General features: G+C 43.6%; 1 protein-coding gene across 1 annotated transcript in view; it reads left to right on the top strand.

Annotated features, from left to right (window-relative positions):
* The window catches only part of RMI1 (RecQ mediated genome instability 1), a 29,184-nt gene extending 6,810 nt beyond the window's left edge, over positions 1–22,374 (top strand). The window contains exon 2 of the mRNA XM_063454996.1: positions 20,380–22,374. Coding sequence (XP_063311066.1) covers positions 20,394–22,016 — 1,623 coding nt within the window. The 5' untranslated portion in view covers positions 20,380–20,393 and the 3' untranslated portion in view covers positions 22,017–22,374. The remainder of the gene's footprint in view (positions 1–20,379) is intronic.
* Positions 22,375–22,689: the final 315 nt, after the last annotated feature.

The raw sequence follows: 22,689 nt of genomic DNA, 5'->3' as shown, positions 1-22,689 counted from the left end.
AGGAGAAAAATAATCATTACCTTAATAATAAATAGATTTATTCAACTGAAACAACAACATTACAGCATATGTTATTTGCTTAACCCCTTAAGGACCAAACTTCTGGAATAAAAGGGAATCATGACATGTCATGTGTCCTTAAGGGGTTAAACAAACATCCATGTTTGTTAACAAATTTGGCTAAACAAAATATATATATTTTAAGAAACTTAGACTGTCAGCCCAGCCTACACATGAAAAACTTAAATACTGTCCTCTGTAGCTCACTCGTCATCTTCATCTTCTCCTTTGTTCATAATCTGGAAAAGAAAAACAAGTTTTCCTGCTTTATCGGGTTCCAAACGATTTCTCAATATAGAATGAATGAGTCCAAAGGAAGAGTATATTCTTTCAGCGCCTGCAGAAGAAGCTACTGCTGTTAAAAGTGAAATCATTACTTGAACAGTCTCTAAATCCAAGTGCTTAAGTGACTTCCACCAGTTCACTGGTGGGACTTTCTTTAAAATATCTTCAGCAAACATATATTTCTTGAATGGTTCCCCCTTAGCTTTGAAGTTTATTATAGTTGGCATTAAGGAATGGATACTTGCTGGATACCCATGTCATAGCTAACTCCTCTTTCTCAGCACTTAAGATTTGACCCTGGTACTGAATATTGACATTTGCCAAAAAATTAGCTGGAGACAGTACTTGTCCCATTCGTTTTTTAATGCTTGTAATTTAATTCTGTCCATGTGTAGTTCTGTTTTTAAGTGTTCACTCAGTTCCTTCCAAATTTCAATAGCATCAGCAATAAAACGGCTATCTTTCTGTATTTTGTTTAAAGCTTCAGAGATGGGTTTCAGGATGCTCAGCATATGTTCAACATTTCTCTTAAGCCCAATGTTAAAGGACCACTCTAGGCACCCAGACCACTTCAGCTTAATGAAGTGGTATGGGTGCCAGGTCCAGCTAGGGTTAACTAATTTTTTTATAAACATAGCAGTTTCAGAGAAACTGCTATGTTTATCAATTAGTTAAGCCTTCCCCTTTTTCCTCTAGTGGCTGTCTCACTGACAGCCGCTAGAGGCGCTTGCGTGATTCTCACTGTGAAAATCACAGTGAGAGCACGCAAGCGTCCATAGGAAAGCATTATGAATGCTTTCCTATGCGACCGGCTGAATGCGCGCGCAGCTCTTGCCGCGCGTGCGCATTCAGCCGACGGGGAGGAACGGAGGCGGAGAGGAGGAGGAGAGCTCTCCGCCCAGCGCTGGAAAAAGGTAAGTTTTACCCCTTTTCCCCTTTCCAGAGCCGGGCGGGAGGGGGTCCCTGAGGGTGGGGGCACCCTCAGGGCACTCTAGTGCCAGGAAAACGAGTATGCTTTCCTGGCACTAGAGTGGTCCTTTAAGGATTTTGGCCGTGACAGTGCCATCTATTTAATCTCGATTTTGTTCACAAACTGTCATCAGAATAGGCAAGTTCTTGATATACTGCTAAAAACAGCCCACCACAGAGTTGCATCTAACATCTTGTGGGAGCGTTAGCTTGGTTCCACCCATCCTTTTCAGAGCTGCTGCAGCAAAATGATTGTTATGGAAGTATTTAGCAATTTCAACAACATTAGTCTTTATTTCGGGAACACTTAAGGCTAAGAGGTGCAGCAAATGAGCACTGCAACCATATGTTATAACCTTTGGATGGTAATATATTTTCCTCAAAAAGCATTTAAATCAAAACAATCAGATTTTTTTTTTTTTAAATCGTTGATTTTTATCCACCCTGATATATATAAAAACAAAGTGCAACTTATTCTCCCTGGGTGTGAAAAACGTTAAAACAGTTGCCAATACAAAGGCCGACTGAGAGGGGCAATAAAAGCTGGTTGGTTTCCATCCTTATGCCCCTCTGGTAGCAGGTAGCACAACCTGCACCTTTTCTGGGGTGTCTCCACTTAGTGAGGGACGGGACGGGGGGAAGAACACTATGGGACAAGGGAGGTGGAAAGAACACTATGGGACTGGGGAGGAGAGAGGAACACTAGAGGGGGGAAGAGAGGAACATTAAGGGGGGGGCACTAAAAGATAAGGGAAGTTTTTCATATTAGATTAATTAAATTCATTAAAAAGTCTAATATTAATAAAATTATAGGAAAAAACTTTTAAAAAATCATTTGGTGGGAAAAAAGTAATTTTTGGCCAAGGGCATCCTGAATTTCCGGTTTCGGACCAGAATTCTCATTTCGGTGCATTCCTAGATGTAATGTTGGCTTTTAAATGTGGATATATATTTGTATGTAGTATTGGTGTTTGAGTGAAGGGGTATATTTGTATATACTTTTAGAGTTTGAATGCAGGGGTGTGTTTATATGTTATATGTGAGTTGGTGTTTGATTGCTTGGATGTATGCACAGGCACAAATACACTGCCACATACATACATACATACATACATACATACATACACATTAACACACTGAAATATACACACACTGACACACATATCTTGATACACACCACCACCACCCCCCCTGACACACAGATGCACACCTTGACACATAAATAAACACAATGTGACATACACATTTATGTCATAATAAATAAATTTCATAATTTGTATATTTGCAGCCACCCGCCTGTTCGTATACCTTTTGTATCCAGGAGGATGGCGTGCTTCCTGCTGGCTGAGGTTGATGGGTGTGTTGTGTCTGGAGTTGCTCTCTCTCAAGGTGCCTGTGTGACCTTCTCCTCCTCCCGCATGGCGCGCTCAGTAAGGAGCTATGAGGAAATAACTTACTCCCGGCATCATCGATCGTATAGGGACCTGGTGCAGTCGCGCTGGCGGTTGTTCCGCCTCTGACGGAAAGTAGAGGCACTTCTGCTGAAACAGCCAAGTGAAACTCGGCTATTTTAACAAGATGGTATCATAGAGACCATTTGATAGAAACATAGAATGTGACGGTAGATAAGAACCATTCAGCCCATCTAGTCTGCCCAATTTTCTAAATACTTTCATTAGTCCCTGGCCTTATCTTATAGCTAGGATAGCCTTATGCCTATCCCACGCATGCTTAAACTCCTTCACTTCTTCTTTTAAATATAGTCTCCTCCTTTACTGTTTTGATTCCCTTTATGTATTTAAATGTTTCCATCATATCCCCCCTGTCTCGTCTTTCCTCCAAGATATACATGTTAAGATCCTTTAACCTTTAACCTTTCCTGGTAAGTTTTATCCTGCAATCCATGAACCAGTTTAGTAGCCCTTCTCTGAACTCTCTCTAAGGTATCAATGTCCTTCTGAAGATATGGTCTCCAGTACTGTGTACAGTACTCCAAGTGAGGTCTCACCAGTGTTCTGTACAAAGTTCTGGTGATTATACTAGTTCTCTTCGGTCTTTTTGCGTGCAAACACTGCCTTTTCAGAGAAAATTCAGTGTTTACATTGCCTCTAGGGACACCTTCAAGTGGCCACTCCTTAGATGGCCACTGGAGATGCTTCCTGGGTCAGTGCTGCCGAAAAGAAGCCCTGACGTTCAGCATCCCTACGCTTTGCATCAGTGGCGTACACACAATCCCCGGTGCGAAACTGATCCATGGGCTCCTCTCTCCCCTCCTCTCACTCCCCCAACAGAGAGACACACACACACACACACACACAAAGAGACACATACGGACACATACATACATAGACACAGACATATACATACATACACACACGACACACATGCATACAAAGGCACACACACGCACATATACAAAATTTTTAAGTCACCCTCCTGTTTCCTACCTTGTAGGTGCAGGAGGGTACTTTCCCTGGGGTCCAGTGGTGGCTCAGGATGATGGGTGTCAGAGTTCCCACTCTGACTCCCTCTCCTTCCTCTCGCGCTGGCTCTCTGATATCTGGGAGGAGACACTGGAGCAGTCACTTCCTCCCAGCTGTGATGTCATCACAGGGGGCCCGGTCGCGCTGTTAAAGCGAAGCAGCGCTGACTGGGCCCCATGGAAATCCATACCCATCGGGTGGCCCTAACAGCATGGGCCACCCGATGGGACACTTGAACGTGCGGCCCCAGCCCCCAATGGGAAAGCATTGGATTGGCTAAAAATCTGCAATTTCGATTGTCACCAAGGGGGGCGGAGCCAGCGCCGGCAGACCTGCGCGGCGCTGGAAATAAGGTGAATTTTAAACTTTTATAGAGGGACTAAGGTTAGGGCTCTGTCAAATATTCTGTACTTTGCCCTTGAGTTTTTACGTCCAAGATGCATTATCTTGCACTTATCCACATTAAATGTCCGCTGCCACAACTCTGACCATTTTTCTAGTTTACCAAAATTATTAGCCATTTGGCTTATCCCTTATTGATGAAGAGCCTCGAAGAGAGCACTGCGATGAGGGAGGAAAGAAAAGCAAACTCACTTTTTTCGTTTACACAGGGGGAGGCCAGTACCCTATTTAACAGATCACTATAACATTATGTTATTCACAGTTTGCTGGAATCACTGCACACACTTGGTAATGCAGGTAGTTAGAATATTTGCATATGCGTATGTGTACCAATTGGATACAAAAAGACATCTGCCACTGCAGGTTTTTGGTTAGCAAATAACTTATGCTAGATCAGATAAAGATGCTAATGTAATTAATCAGTGGGTGATATTATATTTTAAGCTGGTTACAATGTAAAAATAGTGACAACATAATACTACGTTCTAGAATAGTTTTGAGTGTTTTTGATAAGAGTAGATTTGCATCTTGTAAGGAAATGACAACTACTTCCTTATTTAATTATTTTCTTTGTTTGCAAGGAGACTGAAAGAGCTTAATGCTAAGACGCTTATTCACTAAACTTCACATTTGCATCGGAATTGCTTGTATACAGTTACAAACCTGTGGGAAAAAGTTAATTTTAGCTATTCGCTAAAGACTGTTCATTTGCAAACTGTGCTATTCTCCGTCTATCTCCATGTTTACTTGGAGGCAATTTGTCAAGCATCTTATTTAAGTTATTACAACTCTCAGCACCATAACCACTACGGTTTGCTGCAGTAGGTATGGTGCCAAGAGTGCCCTGGCACCACCCATTTAATGTGTTCAAACTGTTTTTGAACATGTTATTTCTCACTTGGGATTTGCCAGCCACCATTCCCCACCTCCACTACTAATGCCGAACAGCCGGAAGTTTCTAAGCAGGAGTTTGCATTAGCCTTTCTAAGCTAAGCCCTGCATTAAATGCATTTGCTAATTGGCTGGACAGTGATCAATTTATGATCTCAGCCAATGAACTAGCCCTGCACTCCTGGACTTACCCAGGGGAACTAATGGAAATTAAAGAGCTGACGCTTTCAGCCTAACAGCAGTGCTGACTCATCGACTTCTCTAAAGCTTCCTTATTGAAAACTTGGATATTGTCAGAAATTAGGGATCAGAGTGGATAGCTACTGTCTCCACTACCTTAAGACCAGACAGTGCCCAGGTTCTCCTGGCTTAGTAGCAGCTTCATTGAAACACATTGTTATGGTGCCTCGAGTGGGTCTGTAAGGGAAAAGGTAGTTTTTAAGCCACAAATCTTGCGTGACTAAGGTTTTACATGAGTAAGCTATGAAGGAAGCGGTGAGAGGCTTTTCTTTGAATAGACTCTCGACTTAAATTTTGGCTTGCTTTATATTCTTTTATGTAAGCGGCTTCTTAATATATTTTGGTGTGGAGATTATTGCCGATATGAAGTGAATCCTTTTTTTTTGTGGATTTATAAACGGACTAACACATTGTCATTAGACCTAGAATAGGACACCCCTGTGCTCTATTCATAGAGCCCGGACATGGATCTGTACCGTGTGAGTGGTTCCTTAAAGTGAAAGTTCCTTTTGTTGCATATACATATTACACTATGTTTATTGCCTCTAGAGAAATCAAAAACTGTCTCCTGGTTATTATAGGTATATACGTATACACTGAACATTGCTTGCTTACACTTTGGTTCAATTGTGGATGTCCAAATAAATTGTGCATAAGTATATATTATACATGCTGTGTATGTATTCTGCATTGTGCACTTACACCTTGGTTAATTTGTAGTTACTAGGTTGTGAAGGGCATATTGGATGGTCAAGAAATATTAAGTGGACATCTCTGCAAAATTACCTGGTACAATATACATACAAAGTTACGCTCAGTCTGTGGCCTGCAGAGGTTACCATCCGGTTGTTGTTCACACTATTTAACAATGTCCAGATTTACCAATTCAGAATTAAGCTCGAACAACACCGGACAGATGAAATCCAATGAAATGCTTAAAATCTGGGCCTGAATTAAAAGAAAAAAGAAAGTAAACTATTTGCCTGCTGGTTACATGGTGGCTACCCCACTTTCTGTACTTTATACAATTTTTCAGAAAAAGTCACTTTTGGATATAACCCCTAATGTGTCTGGTTTTGGAAATATTGGGGTCTATTTACTAAAGCCCGATGGACCCGTAATGAATAGGGTAAAGTATTCGATGCAGTATGGGGCCAATGGTTATACAAAATCCTGACAGTATTTAACTGGAGCTTGCAAAATATGTTCCAAATGAGCCTGAATGTGGTCAAGATTTTAGCTGGAATGAAAGCTTATGGACAGCTTGGTTTAAAGAGTTACTCCAACCTCCATGACCACTTCTGTTTTTTTTCTTTTACGTGGTCATTGTTGTATTAGTCTGTATGTGTACCATTTCTGCTTGAAATGCTGCAGATGCAGATTTATTTTCACTTTTGTGCTAGGGCTACTTACATCACAACACATGTGACTTGATGTGAATGTGAATTCTGTGCAAAATTTACATCTGTTTGCAGTGTGCTGGCAACAGAACGTCTACCCTTGTGGGCAACACCTATCTCCCCTCCCTCATTTACCTCCTCCCTATCAACTTCATCTTCCTCTTTTTTTTTTTTTCTGGAAAATCCTGTCAACCCCCATTTCCTTCATCTACCAGCTCAGAGCAATTGCATGCACCTTAAACTGATTAAACAGTCCTATGAAATGCTCCTCTGTGAGAAGCGTTTGAATGGACAACAAAGAGAAAATTAGTGTTGCGGGGAGTGGAAGACCCTCTCTTGGTGCGGGATTCAATATAAGTTTAATCTTTATTTTATAGTGTTTTTTTTTTTTTTTTTTTATATTAAAGGACGTAGTCACTAATGCCCAATGGGGCATATTATTAAGGAAATTAAACCATCAATAATAAAGGGTTGGAGTAATCCTTTAAAATCAGGACCCGATATGACTTAATATTCGTTGCTATGGATGTGAAACATTGCTAATCTATTAAAACAGATTTATTTGTCAACATTGAATACCCCTGATGATATTGCAAGCATGTAAAACAAATATGTAAAAAAAAATAAAAAAAAAAAATCAGGACCCGGAGTGTAAAATACAAATTATTTATGACTTTAAGAATTATAATAATAAGTTTAAGGAAATTAGGGCATTAGGAAGCAGATAGCGGCTATTAAGACTAGAAACCAGGCATATATTACTGCCCAGTTGCTATAAATGCCTGATCCCATAAGGATGAGACCAGTAAGTTATCAGAAAGCAACCTATCACTGGTCGGATGGGGACTTAAAGGGACTCTACAGACACAAAGACAATGTTATCTCAATTAAGTGATCTGGATGCCATACCAGTGTCCTATTGTTTTCATGACATTTGGCATCCTTTGCTCTTTTGTTTGTTAAAGTCATTAAAGTGCACATAGTTTTATGGGTGGTTTAGTGGGTTGGCATGGAGCTGGGGAGGCTGAAGAAACTCCCTTAGCTGAGAGGCATGTGCAACAGTGCAAGCTTACCAAGTTTGTAAACATTTATTACATTCTGTTCAAATTTTACTTGCTTTATTTTGGTTTGCATATTTGTTTAAAAGTATTTGTTTGCTGGTTTTGTCAAGCCCCATGCCACTCGCGGCGACCTTGCTTACCTCTTTACAGCGAGCAGCGTCCTGTGGTCCCTGTCTCCAGACTGGCAGTGTGTCTGACGCTGCACGCTCCAGAGCAGCTACCTTATATGTGTGCTGCACCCGGTCATGTGACCTGGCACACAGTGATGACCTTAGAGACCACAAGGGAGGGAAGAAACTCCTCCCACGTGTTGTGGTTAACACTAATTGGAGATTAGCCAATCAGACACCCTGTGTATATAGGTTAACCTCTCCCTTGCGTTAGTGCCCTGTTGTGGTCTTTGGTTTACCATTGAGCGTTGCACTTGTTATTTGGATTTCCTGGTTACTCATATTTGACTTTGTCTCTCGTTGTTCCGTCTCTCTTATTGCATAACCCGACCATTCTAAGGATCGGTATTGCAATTCTCTCTACTCTGTCCTGTATGCATGTTAGGGTTCCCTAATGAACGTTACATTACGACAGGGCCAGATGGACCCAACAGACATCTCGCAGCATTTAGCTGCTCAGAATTCCAAGACCACCGCTTGGATCAGTTCGCCCAGGCGGTACAGACTATTCAGCACACCACTCACCTCCAAGCGGGGGCACAACAAGTCGATCCACCAGCCCCTGTTAGCATACTTGTACAGGAAGGTTCCTCTCACTCGGTACACATGACACCACCCCAAAGGTATAATAGTGATCCTGCCCTTTGTTGTGGGTTTCTGAACCAGGTTGATATACACATGGTTATGAACCCACGCTTCTTTCCTACTGAAAGGACAAAAATAGCCTTTGCCATTAATCATCTCTCTGGCTGGGCTTTAGCATGGGCAAATGCTATATGGGAATCTGGTCCCAACATCACCTATGCTGATTTCCTGTCGTCCTTTTGGAGAACGTTTGACATGCTTGGTATGATAGCTTCCGCTGGGAAAGCCTTGTTACGCATCAAACATGGTTCCAGAACAGTGGTAGACTATTCCATAGAATTCCTTACTCTAATGGCGGAAGTGGCATGGAATAACGATTTTCTGGTAACCGCTTTTCAGGTAAGATTAGCTGATTACCTACTCGATGAGATAGCATCCAGAGAGGTACCCGTTTTATTAGATGATCTCATCGACTTGCATTGTTATAGACAATTGCATTAGAGAGAGATGCTCTCAGCGACAGTCTTATAACTAGATGCAGGTTCAAACCTTGCCCTATGCTTCTCTACCTGCTTTGCTTCCTTTTGCTCCACCACCAGAACCTATGCAATTAGGAACCACTAAGTTACCCGAAGAGGAGAAACAACGCAGAAAGAGACCAGGCCTATGCCTCTACTGCGGCAAAAAGGGGCATGTAAGGACATGTCCTGACCTGCAGGGAAACGCCGGCACCTGAGACCAGAGGAGGGGGTTGGTCTTGGGTGTTATGGAGTTATCCCCTCACAACAAAAACTCTAGAATGCTTCTAGCGGTAACCCTCACCTTTAACGGTGAGACCATACATACCAAGGCCCTACTAGACTCAGGTGCAGCTGGCAACTTTATAAACCACTCCTTCGCTGAGTCCCACGCCATGACCTTGGTATGCAAGGCCTCACCTCTAACTGTGGAAGCACTCGATGGCAAGCCACTCACGAAACTCAGGAGGTGCAACTCACCATATGGGGCCCTACACTGGGAGAGCATTGCCTTTCACAATGGGAGAGCATTGCTTTTCCCTTCATGTCCCATAGTCCTCGGGTTTCCGTGGTTGAGAAAGCACAACCTCGTTATAGATTGGGTCACTTTGGACATATTGTCTTGGGGTTCTACCTGTTGATTACAGTGTCTCATACCTATGCATCCCGTTTGTTCACTTAACCCGCCCTCGGCCCCATCTACCTCAGTGCCTCCACAGTACGCTGATTTAGCCCAGGTCTTTGAGAAAAGAGAGGCTGAGAAACTCCCTCCCCATCGCCCTTATGATTGTGTGATTGATTTACTACCAGGGACTAGGCCATCTAAAGGTCGGGTATATCCCCTCTCTGAGCATGAGAATAAGGTCATGGAAGAATATATTGAGGAGTCCCTAAAGAAAGGGCTTATCAGGTGATCCTCATCTCCGGCAGGTGCTGACTTTTTCTTCGTATCGAAGAAAGAGGGTGATCTCAGACCCTGTATAGACTATAGGGGTCTGAACAAGATAACGGTGAGGAATGTTTATCGAATTCCGCTTATCACAGAACTGTTTGACCGCTTAAAAGGTTCCAAGTGGTTTATTAAACTGGATCTCGCTCGGGGGGGGGGGGGGGGCGTATAACCTGGTCAGGATAAGAGAACAAGATGAGTGGAAAACCGCTTTTAACACTCGCAGTGGCTACTATGAATATTTAGTGATGCCCTTTGGCCTGTGTAACGCCCCTGCTGTCTTCCAGGACTTTATCAACTATGTCCTCCGAGATTACATGCACGTATGTGCTATTGTGTATCTGGATAACATATTGGTATATTCACCTGATTTGGAATCCCACCATAAACATGTCAGATCAGTACTAAAGAAACTGCTAGAAAACGGTCTGTATTGCAAAATAGAGAAGTGCCTCTTTGATCAGACCTCTGTGCAGTTCTTGGGGTATATCATATCTGAGAAGGGTTTCAGTATGGACCCTATGAAAATGGAAGCCATCAAGAATTGGCCGCTTCCACAGGGACTTAAGGCCATACAAAGATTTGTGGGTTTCGCGAACTACTACAGAAAATTCATAAAGAATTTCTCCTCTGTAGTAGCCCCAATAACCAAGATGATCAAAAAAGGGGGTAATCCCTGTGTTTGGAGTTCTGAAGCCCTTGAGGCTTTCAAAACACTTAAAGAAGCGTATATGTCAGTTCCTGTTTTGCACCACTCTGACCCTTCGCTGCCCTTTATTGTCAAAGTTGATGCGTCTGTCAGGTGTTGGTGCAATACTTTCTCAGAGAAAAACCCACAACAATCCTCTTCACCCATGTTGTTTTGTCTCCAAGAAACTGTCTGATGCAGAAAAAAAACTATGCTGTGGGGAACAGGAAATTGCTGGCCATAGTTTTGGCATTTAAAGAGTTGAGACACCTATGGGAAGTTTCTTAACACCCTGCACTGTTGATTACAGAACACAAGAACCTCTCCTACATTGCCGAAGCCAGACGTCTGTTTTCTCGCCAGGCTAGGTGGTCCTTATTTTTGTCTTGCTTCCAGTATACCATAACATACAGACCTGGATACCGCAACATTAAGGCAAATGCCATATCCAGGCAACTTGAACCACTGGAGGTCGACCCCATCCCTCCAGAACCCATAGTCTCTTCTGCCAACATTATTGCAGCTACACACCTGGTTATCTCTTCCCTCTTTTTTAGATCAAGTGAAGAGATATCAAAGCCAAGCACTACCTAAAACACCTACAGGTTTATTGTTTATTGTACAGGGAAGGGACAGGGAAAAAGTCATGACATCGTTTCATAGGTCCAAAACATTGGGACACCCAGGCATCACAAAAACTTATGATAATATAACAAGACAGTTCTGGTGGCTTTCTGTTAGGAGGGGCGTCAAAGAGTACGTTATGGCTTGTCAAATTTGTACTTAGGCCAAGTCTCCCACAAGCAAGCCACCTGGTCTCCTTATGCCACTCTCAGTGCCCAAGACGCCTTGGACGCACCTGTCCATGGATTTTATAGTGGATCTTCTCCCCCCCCCCCCTCCGAGGGTCACACGGTCATTCTTATGCTGACCGATATGTTCTCTAAGAGCGCTCACTTTGTTCCGCTGAAGAAGCTTCCTTCTGCTGCGCATTTAACGGATGTCTTAGCAAAAGAGGAATTCCGGCTTCTTGGCATACCCATCGATATTGTCTCTGACAGGAGCCCTCCGTTTATCTCACGATTCTGGAGGGGTTTCTCTACTGAAATGGGTATATTCTTGTCCTTTTCCTCATCTTATCACCGACAGTCAAACGGGGCTACTGAAATAGCGAACCAATCACTGGAATTCAATTTACGCTGTTTCGTGAACGAGCATCAAGATAATTGGTCCCGTCTCCTCCCGTGGGCTGAGTTTGCCAGAAACACAGCCTCCCATACCTCCACTGGCATGAGTCCTTTCCAGGTGGCTTAAGGTGCACAACCTCATGTCCTTCCCGGTGTATTCTCCAACAAGGGAATACCCACTTTGGACGAACACCAAGCCTCTCTTTGGGAGATGTGGGACTGGGTCCACCTTGCTCTAACACGTGCTGTGGAATCCCAGAAAAAGTTCACTGATCATCATAGGGCTGCGGCTCCCGTTTATGTGCCGGGTGACAGAGTATGGCTGTCCACGAAAAACATACGCCTCCGTGTCCCCTCCAGGAAGTTGGCACCGAAATATATTGGGCCTTATAAAGTCTTGCACAGGGTTAATCCTGTCTCTTACACTCTGGACTTGCCTCCATCCCTGCACATCCCTAATACGTTTCATACCTCCCTTCTGAAGCCCCTCCTGTGTAACCGGTATTCGAGGCCTGTTAGGCACCCTGGCCCTGTCCGTGACAACTCTAGCGAGAAGTACGAGGTGCGGTCCCTTCTCGACTCTCGCTTCTTCAGGGGCACCTTACAGTACCTGGTTCACAGGGTTACAGCCCGGAGGAGCGTTCCTGGTGTCCGCCTCTGATTTGAACTCCCCTCGTCTTGTTAGGACCTTCCATGCTCGTTTTCCCTTGAAGCCTTCAGCTTCCTGCACTCCTGGTGGTCGTCGGAAGGGGGTGGGGGGGTTATGTCAGGTCCCTGGCCCCTACACCGCTCGCGGCTACCTTGCTTACCTCTTTACAGCGAGCGGCGTCATCTGGTGCCTGTCTCCAGGCTGGCAGCGTGTCTGACGCTACACGCTCCAGTGCAGCTTCCTTATATGTGTGCTGCACCCGGTCATGTGACTTGGCACACATTGATGACCTCAGAGACCACAAGGGAAGGAAGAAACTCCTTCTAAGTGTTGTGATTAACACTAATTGGAGATTAGCCAATTAGACACACCCTGTGTATATAATCTAACCTCTCCCTTGCCTTAGTGCCCTGTTGTGGTCTTTGGTTTACCCCTGAGCGTTGCACTTGTTATTTGGATTTCCTGGTTACTGATATTTGGCTTTGTCTCTCGTTATTCCGTCTCTGTTTCCCTTGACCTCGGCTCGTGTTTTGACTATCCCTTTTTGCATAACCCCACCATACTAAGGAACGGTATTGCAATTCTCTCTGCTCTGTCCTGTCTGCGTATTAGGGTTCCCTTGTGAACGTTACAGGTTTAGAAAAGATTGTCAATTGATTCATGTCCTTTTAAAGGGCAAACATCGCTGATTACAAATATGTGCATTTTTTGCAGTAAAACCGTATTATGACACTCACAGCTAAAATGTCAGACGGAAATACAAATCAAAAAAAATAATTTTTTCTTACATTTTTTTTTTTGTACATTTTATTCATAATAAATTATGTTCCATAAATGAATAGTTAATGATCAATTAAAGCCCTGTTTCTCCTGAACAAAATGATATATAATAAGTGGGGGTGCACTTAATGTGACAGCGGTGAATTACGGATGAATAGACATATAGCGCAAATTCCAGTTTTTGTTTACGTTTTGTTTTGATCAGAACGTGCACTATTGACTCCGTCCTAAAGGGGTTAAGCACCTGTGTCACACTAGAAACATTCCGGAACCTTCATCCGTGTAAAACAGCAGCTGAACTTATACATGCTGAAAACTCCAAACTAGATATTAAAAATTAAAACTGAACAACACATTTCACAATTTTCTTTTTTCAAAGTACTATTGTAACAATAACAGTTTTTTGCAACAGAAGTAACACAATGAGAAAACATGCCCAGTGTCCATGCGCAGAATGAATAATCTCTGAGATTTGTTGACAACATTTAGTTGTTGGAGCTCTAATATATTAATGTTGGAGCCTTTTATAAGTCCTCACTAACACTAAATAACAATATCTAGTATGTTTTGTTAAAGGAACACTGTAGTCACCTAAATTACTTACTAGCTAAATAAAGCAGTTTTAGTGTATAGATCATTCCCCTGCAATTTCACTGCTCAATTAACTGTCATTTAGGAGTTAAATCACCTTTTCTGTTTATGCAGCCCTAGCCACACCTCCCCTGGCTATGATTGACAGAGCCTGCATGAAAAAAAAAACTGGTTTCACTTTCAAACAGATGTAATTTACCTTAAATAATTGTATCTCAATCTCTAAATTGAACTTTAATCGCATACAGGAGGCTCTTGCAGGGTCTAGCAAGCTATTAACATAGCAGGGGATAAGGAAATCTTAATTAAACAGAACTTGCAATAAAGAAAGCCTAAATAGGGCTCTCTTTACAGGAAGTGTTTATGGAAGGCTGTGCAAGTCACATGCAGGGAGGTGTGACTAGGGTTCATAAACAAAGGGATTTAACTCCTAAATGGCAGAGGATTGAGTAGTGAGGCTGCAGGGGCATGTTCTATACACCTAAACTGCTTCATTAAGCTAAAGTTGTTCAGGTGACTATAGTGTCCCTTTAAAGGAACGCTATAAGGTCAGAAACACAAACACGTATTCCTGACCCTATAGTGTTAAACCACCATCTGCTCCCCCTTTACCCTCCATAAATAAAGTTTAATCTTTACTCTAGTTTGCTGCTGCTGGCTCTGCCCCTGGTCTGCCTGCTTGGCTGACATCATCAGAAGCGTTGCTCAATACCAATCACAATGCTTAAAGCGGCACTGTCATGCCGAATCCCGTTTTTTTTTAACCCCCCTCCCGCCTCCACTACATCCAATCGACCCCCTAGTCACCCCCAAATGCCCCTAAGCCCCCGACATTACCTCTTTTTAATTCTTTATCTTCTGCCCCGATCTTTATTCAGGGCGCCGCCATCTTTGTGTGGGTAGGTGAAGTCCCTGTGGGATACGTCATCTACCCACACTACACAGACTGTGAGATTCCCGCACATGCCCAGTGAAACACCTGGACATGCGAACGGGAATTTCATCTATTCATTCATTCATCAGACAGACGAATGAATGAATAGAAAAAATCAGACGAACAAACTAACACTGTGTATCAGTGTTAGTTTGTTCGTTCAGTTTATTACAAGGAGGGAGCTACCGGCGTGCAGCTCCCTCCTTGTAATATGTAACTATAGAAGCGGCAGGGAGCAGTGCTCCTCGCCACTTCCTAAGCCCCCCATGTCCCCCCTCACTCTATGGGGGTCAATATGACCCCCATAATAGGACAAGGGAGATTAAAATCTCCCCAATGCCCCTACTCGCTATACCGCGAGTAGGGGCATGTCCACTAAACAGTGAGCAGCCTGTGGCTGCTCACTGTAAAAAAAAAAAATGGTAATAAGGGGGGGACCTACTGTCCCCCCCCCCCCGGCCCCCACCCCTGCGCGGTGGGTGGGGGCCCTAATAAAACAATAAGGGGGGGGACCTTCTGTCCTCCCCCCCGGCCCCCACCCCTGAGCGGTGGGTGGGGGCCCTAATAAAAACAATAAGGGGGGGGACCTATTGTCCTCCCCCCTGGCCCCCACCCCTGCGCGGTGGGTGGGGGCCCTAATAAAACAATAAGGGGGGGGGGACCTATTGTCCTCCCCCCCTGGCCCCCACCCCTGCGCGGTGGGTGGGGGCCCTAATAAAACAATAAGGGGGGGGGGGACCTATTGTCCTCCCCCCTGGCCCCCACCCCTGCGCGGTGGGTGGGGGCCCTAATAAAACAATAAGGGGGGGGGACCGATTGTCCTCCCCCCCCTGGCCCCCACCCCTGCGCGGTGGGTGGGGGCCCTAATAAAACAATAAGGGGGGGGACCTACTGTCCTCCCCCCCGGCCCCCACCCCTGAGCGGTGGGTGGGGGCCCTAATAAAACAATAAGGGGGGGGACCTACTGTCCTCCCCCCTGGCCCCCACCCCTGAGCGGTGGGTGGGGGCCCTAATAAAACAATAAGGGGGGGGGACCTACTGTCCTCCCCCCCTGGCCCCCACCCTTGCGCGGTGGGTGGGGGCCCTAAATGACCCCCCCCCCATCAAGGTGACTAGGGGTCCCAAGCCCCTAGTCACCCCCCACCCAAAACATTCTATCCCCTACCTACCCCCCTCACCCTAAAAATAGTGAGGGGGGAATAAAATAACTAACCTGTAAAAAAAAAAAATTAAACTTACCATTTGACGTCTTCTTTTTTCTAAATTCTTCTTACTTCAGCCCCCCAAAAGGCCAAATAAAAATCCATAAACCCGTCGCACTTTAAAAAAAAAAAAAAAAAAAAAAAAACAGAGCGCAAACAAAAATTAATCCATCTTCACCCATGGAGGGCACGCCGCGTACTGAGCTCCGCAGGGCGGGTCAAGGCTTATAAAGCCTTGCCCCGCCCTGCAATTAGGCTTAGAACACAATGATTGGTTGGTTTAAACCAATCAGAGTGCTCTGTGTCATTTTACACAGCGTGGGAAAATTCAAAAGAACTTTCCCACGCTGTGTAAAATGACAGATCACTGTGATTGGATGGTTTTCAAGCCATCCAATCACAGTGCTCTGTCATTTTACAAGCGTGGGAAAATTCCAAAGAACTTTCCCACGCTGTGTAAAATGACACAGAGCACTGTGATTGGATGGTTTGAAATCCATCCAATCACAGTGCTCTGTGTCATTTTACAAGCGTGGGAAAGTTCTTTGGAATTTTCCCACGCTTGTAAAATGACACAGAGCACTGTGATTGGATGGCTTGAAAACCATCCAATCACAGTGATCTGTCATTTTACACAGCGTGGGAAAGTTCTTTTGAATTTTCCCACGCTGTGTAAAATGACACAGAGCACTCTGATTGGCTTAAACCAACCAATCATTGTGTTCTAAGCCTAATTGCAGGGCGGGGCAAGGCTTTATAAGCCTTGACCCGCCCTGCGGAGCTCAGTACGCGGCGTGCCCTCCATGGGTGAAGATGGATTAATTTTTGTTTGCGCTCGTTTTTTTTGTTTTGTTTTTTTAAAGTGCGACGGGTTTATGGATTTTTATTTGGCCTTTTGGGGGGCTGAAGTAAGAAGAATTTAGAAAAGAGAAGACGTCAAATGGCAAGTTTAATTTTTTTTTTTTTACAGGTTAGTTATTTTATTCCCCCCTCACTATTATTAGGGTGAGGGGGGTAGGTAGGGGATAGAATGTTTTGGGTGGGGGGTGACTAGGGGCTTGGGACCCCTAGTCACCTTGATGGGGGGGGGGTTCATTTAGGGCCCCCACCCACCGCGCAGGGGTGGGGGCTAGGGGGGGAGGACAGTAGGTCCCCCCCCCTTATTGTTTTATTAGGGCCCCCACCCACCGCTCAGGGGTGGGGGCCAGGGGGGGGGGACAGTAGGTCCCCCCCCCCTTATTGTTTTTATTAGGGCCCCACCCACCGCGCAGGGGTGGGGGCCAGGGGGGGAGGACAATAGGTCCCCCCCCCTTATTGTTTTATTAGGGCCCCCACCCACCGCTCAGGGGTGGGGGCCGGGGGGGGAGGACAGTAGGTCCCCCCCCTTATTGTTTTTATTAGGGCCCCCACCCACCGCGCAGGGGTGGGGGCCGGGGGGGGAGGACAGTAGGTCCCCCCCCCCTTATTGTTTTATTAGGGCCCCACCCACCGCGCAGGGGTGGGGGCCGGGGGGGGGACAGTAGGTCCCCCCCCTTATTGTTTTATTAGGGCCCCCACCCACCGCTCAGGGGTGGGGGCCGGGGGGAGGACAATAGGTCCCCCCCCTTATTGTTTTATTAGGGCCCCCACCCACCGCTCAGGGGTGGGGGCCGGGGGGGAGGACAGTAGGTCCCCCCCCCTTATTGTTTTATTAGGGCCCCCACCCACCGCGCAGGGGTGGGGGCTGGGGGGGGGCAGTAGGTCCCCCCCCCCCCCAATCTTTAACCCCGCGCAGGGGAGGGGGGGTGTTTATTGTTTTTTTTGTTTTTTACAGTGAGCAGCCACAGGCTGCTCACTGCTTACTAGACATGCCCCTACTCGCGGTATAGCGAGTAGGGGCATATTATTTACTAATACTAAGTAATCTTTACTTAGTATTAGTAAAGTTGGCTGAAAGACCAATTCAGGTCTTTCAGCCTTTTAGTAGATAGCTCCCTGATACCGTGGGAATTAGGGAGTTATCTACTAAGCGGCTGCAAGATGCAGCCGCGGCAATGAATAGGATCGGAGTTTCATTCATTAGAATGAAATTCCGATACAAACAAAGTACCGAATTGCATCCTAACACCAATGGAGAATTCTGTTAGGATGCAATTCGGCAGTTTTGCCGGCGTTCTGTCTAAGTGACAGGACGTTTGGCAATACTGACAGGAAGCATTGTGGGAACAGGGAGGAAAGCTAGGGATCATGGGAAAATTGCTCTGACCAGCGGAAATGAAGCACACTTTGCTCCTCCGCTGGTCAGAGCTGGTCAAGCGGAGGAATCCCATAAGACAAAGAGTCCCTACTTTGTCTTATGGTTTTAAAGAAAACTAAAGGAGACAGGAAGAAAAGAAGAACAGATCCTGAGAGAGGGGTAGAAGAGGAAGAGATTGAGGAAAGGTAAGTTCGGCATGACAGTGCCGCTTTAAGAAAGAATTGGATTGGCTAAGACTGTTAAGGAGGCAGATCAGGGGCAGAGCCAGCACAATTCAAACACAGCCCTGGCCAATCAGCATCTCCTCATAGCGATGAACTGAATTAATACATATCTATGAGGAAAGGTCAGTGTCTTCATGCAGAGGGTAGAGACACTAAATGTCAAGTAGCACTGACACAGGAAGCACCTCTGAGGAGTGGCTGGTGGATGTGTTCCTATGTTGTAATGTAAACACTGTATTTTCTCTGATAAGGGAATGATTATACTCACCAATACAATAATCTGTAGTTGTTCTGGTGACTTTAATTTACCTGTAACTTCTAGTGTCTATAGTCAGTATTTGATAAATATTTATGTGGGTATATTTTTAATCTTTGTGAAAAGTATGGGTATTTTGTGTATGATTTATACACTTGTTATGCAATTGATCCTACACATGCATGACTACAGATCTAGGTAAATATATCTTAAGAGTATACTGCGGGTTGGACACTTTAAAAAAACATTTCATCTCCTGTAGTGGTCTTGAAGCCTTGATGCAGTCACTGCAGGCTAACTTTTGCAAAGTCATACAGTTGAAAGGGGTGCATGAAAATGGAAAAAAATAACACATAATGCTATCCTTTAAACAAAATTACAGCTTTGCTATGTTATATGTTAACTTGATAGACTATAAGTGGATAGTAACACATTTTCTTTTCCCCATATCAACAATGGTCATCTGTAATGGGCTTAAAATGGTCAACTGACACTCTTAGCTGCTTGAGTGCTGCACATTGCTGCTTATACTAATACTTTCTCATTGGAATTAAAAGCACAGATTGCATGGGCTGCTGGAGACTCTTTTAGCATTAAAACATTAAAGATGGTTTCAAACTAAATGGAAGGATGGTGCCAGGGAACTCCAGCGACTATAACTACTTCAATTAGATTAAGCTGCTGTTCTGCCTACAGTTTCCCTTTAACCCCTTAAGGACACATGACGTGTGTGACATGTCATGATTCCCTTTTATTCCAGAAGTTTGGTCCTTAAGGGGTTAAACGTTGTGTCACCAATTTCTGTAAGATCTACTGGTTATATTTAGTATTTTGTGTTTTTTCACACATGCTTCCTTTTCATGTAGAATTTCACAGTTCATGTATGTCCTACTACTGCCCCATAGTACAACAATATTCTACAGGTGTACTTTTATCAGATATTTCAGGGACATGTAGGGTCAAATAACAGACATGCAGCATGCACAGCCTAGAACCAATCACTTTGGCATGCCGAGATACCTGATTGGGAACCTTTCAGACTCTTTTGGCCAACTTGTTTCAGAGGCAATCTCGGAATATCGCAACCGACATGACGGAGTGTGCTCATTCTACCATGGTGATTCAAAGGGCTGTGTACTGCGTTCATCTTTAAAAGGAAACTATAGTGCCAGGAAAACAAACTTGTTTCCCTGGCACTTTAGCTTTTACCTCTGTCAAGGCTCTGTTTGGTAGACAGCCACTAGAGGAGGAGTTAAATCTAGCAGGTAATTATTGCAGTTTATAAAAAATGCAATAATTACATGTTCAAGGTTAAGGGTGATGAGATTTTGCACCCAGACGACATCAATGAATTGAAGTGTCTAGGTGCCTACAGTGTCCCTTTAGAAAGATTGCCTGGCTGGTAATGTTTTACTTGACTTTTATTCCCTGAATCGTGCTTGATGTATATTTATATGTAGATTGGAAAATGTGGTACATACGAGCAACATATGTTGGATTGACTCATTTTTAAAATAGTCTGAGAATAGTACATTTGCTGCAGTAATATACGTGTGTTTTGCATAATCCTTCACACATACAGCTCTCTCATGGATTTTTTCAATCTTGTTTAAATCTAGGACCTTCACAAATTATGAACACCGCTGCAGTACCTGTTCGAGTGAAAACCTGGCTTTCATCTACCTGGCATGTTAAAGTTCCAGACCAGTGGCTAGAAGCTTGCATCAGTTGGATCCAAGAAGAAAACACCTCTTCCTTGTCACAAGCAGAAATTAATAAACAGGTTTTTGAGCAGTGGCTTCTAACAGATCTTAGGGATTTACAGTACCCAGTATTACCTGTTGGAATACTGGAGTCTCTGAAATGTGAACTCAGTGGTTATTATGCAATTCAAATAGATTCCCTGGTGGATGTGAGCCTACCTGCATATTCACAGCTTCAGAAAATAAGAGGAAGGGACAACTTAAATGAACAAGTTACAGCTACTACTCAGGTTTCTCAGAAACCATGGGAAACTAAGCCAAATAGAATGCTCATGATACAACTTACTGATGGAATACAACAAATCCAGGGGATGGAATACCAACCTCTTCCGATGCTTAATTGTAACCTTCCACCAGGTACCAAAATCTTGTTACAAGGCACCATTGTTTGTCGCTTGGGTGTCCTTCTTCTTAAATCAGAGAATATGAAAGTTTTAGGTGGAGAAGTGGAAGCTCTAGGCGCGGAGTATACACAAGACAAAATTCTATCCAGATTGATTGGAGTAGAGGAAAATCCTTTACCTCAGAGTTCAAATATTCAAGATCAGGTTTCTGCAAGGAGTAATGATGAATTAGGAGAAGCCTTAGGATTGTCTGATGAAGATCTTTTGGCAAGCCTTGATGTCAATGATGAATTCACTGTTAACAATGGAACAGTCCCAGACAGTGGGTTTTATAGCCAGAATGAGAATTCACGCTTTGAAACGCAGCAAATGGAACACTCATCATCTAGACAAGGGAGGATTCTAGAGTCCACTCTGTCTGCTCAGAGTACATCACGTCAAGAAACTCCGCAAATACCAAACCCAAGATCTAGGCAAGGCAGTATTTCTGGGTCAACTCACACTGTTCAGGTAAACAGAATAGTTGGGTTGGAAGAAGACTATGATTTGGAAGATGATTTATTGTTGGAGGAGGAAGTTCAGCGTGAGTTAGAGGAAATGTCCATGGATCAGCCTTTAGCAATAAATAGAAATCAAAGCTTAACAACAAGAAAATGTCCAAACACAGCTGAAACCACATCTGTAACCACACATACCAGTCATACATCTATGAATGAAAATAATTTTGATAATCCTCCATTCACATACTTGTCACTTATATTGACTAACAAATGTACGGAGATGAAACTAGTAAATCTTAAGGCATTTATAGTGACTTTGAATGGCAATCTTACTAGCAGTGGTGGCTACTGGAATATTAGGGCGAAAATATCAGATGGGACAGGATATCTAGATGTGGACTTCAGTGACAATGTTCTTAGAAAGCTGATTGGATTTTCAGTGCCTGAAATGAAAACAATTAAAAAGGATCCCTCCCAGAAAGAAAAACTCAAGGCAGGCCTTCAAAAGTGCCAAATGGAACTCACTGATTTTTGTGGCATTATGACCATTTCATATGATCCAACAAAGCCTGAAGGCAGTGTGGTAGCTCTGGAAGAAGTAACTGTAGAAACAATGCGCTTCTTAAGGCGAAGGTTAAATCTATTGTGAATTATTTATTAATAATACGTGGAATATTGTAAATATTTGGTCTGTTTTATAGGAAGCTAAGATCTGTATATGCCTCTTGCTCAAATGTTAATGAGAACTTTGCTGAAATCAGTTCTACTGTATATTGCATTTTTTTTTTTTTTTAATAAATAACACTACTTCATGTGAACACAATGCATGGTTGTAGAACACTTTCCCTGTAATGACTACAATCTGTCTCTAACTGATATTTAAAACATTCTGATTGTTATGCTTTAATGCACCTTAACATTTCACCTGCCATATACTTACATTAAATACCTTAAGTTGAACTTGATATGATAATCACTTTAATGTTTAAATAAAGTATTTACACTGATTTTTTTTTTTCAAATCCAGTGGTTATTCGTACAATAAAACTGCTTTTACATGCGTTTGCATTTTTTTAATGTTAGTTTTTTTTTTCTTAATTTTTATTAACACCTTTGAGACTGCCTTTTTTGAGATTCTGTGCTTTTGTGACGTCCTTTTTGGCATTTTAGCTTTGTGTTCTTTCCCTTATGATTTAACGCTTTCTCATTAAAGGGACATGCATTCCTTTGAAATAACGGTCTCAGGCTTTGCTTTTGAAATAGATGGTTTTCTCATTCTGCAGGTAATATTTTTTTTCATCCTTACGTTTCCCATGACTACC

The sequence above is a fragment of the Pelobates fuscus genome, chromosome 5 (assembly GCF_036172605.1).
Source record: "Pelobates fuscus isolate aPelFus1 chromosome 5, aPelFus1.pri, whole genome shotgun sequence".
Taxonomy (NCBI): Eukaryota; Metazoa; Chordata; class Amphibia; order Anura; family Pelobatidae; genus Pelobates; species Pelobates fuscus.
The sequence above is the reverse complement of the archived record's forward strand: the minus strand, read 5'-3'. Positions and strand labels throughout refer to the sequence as shown.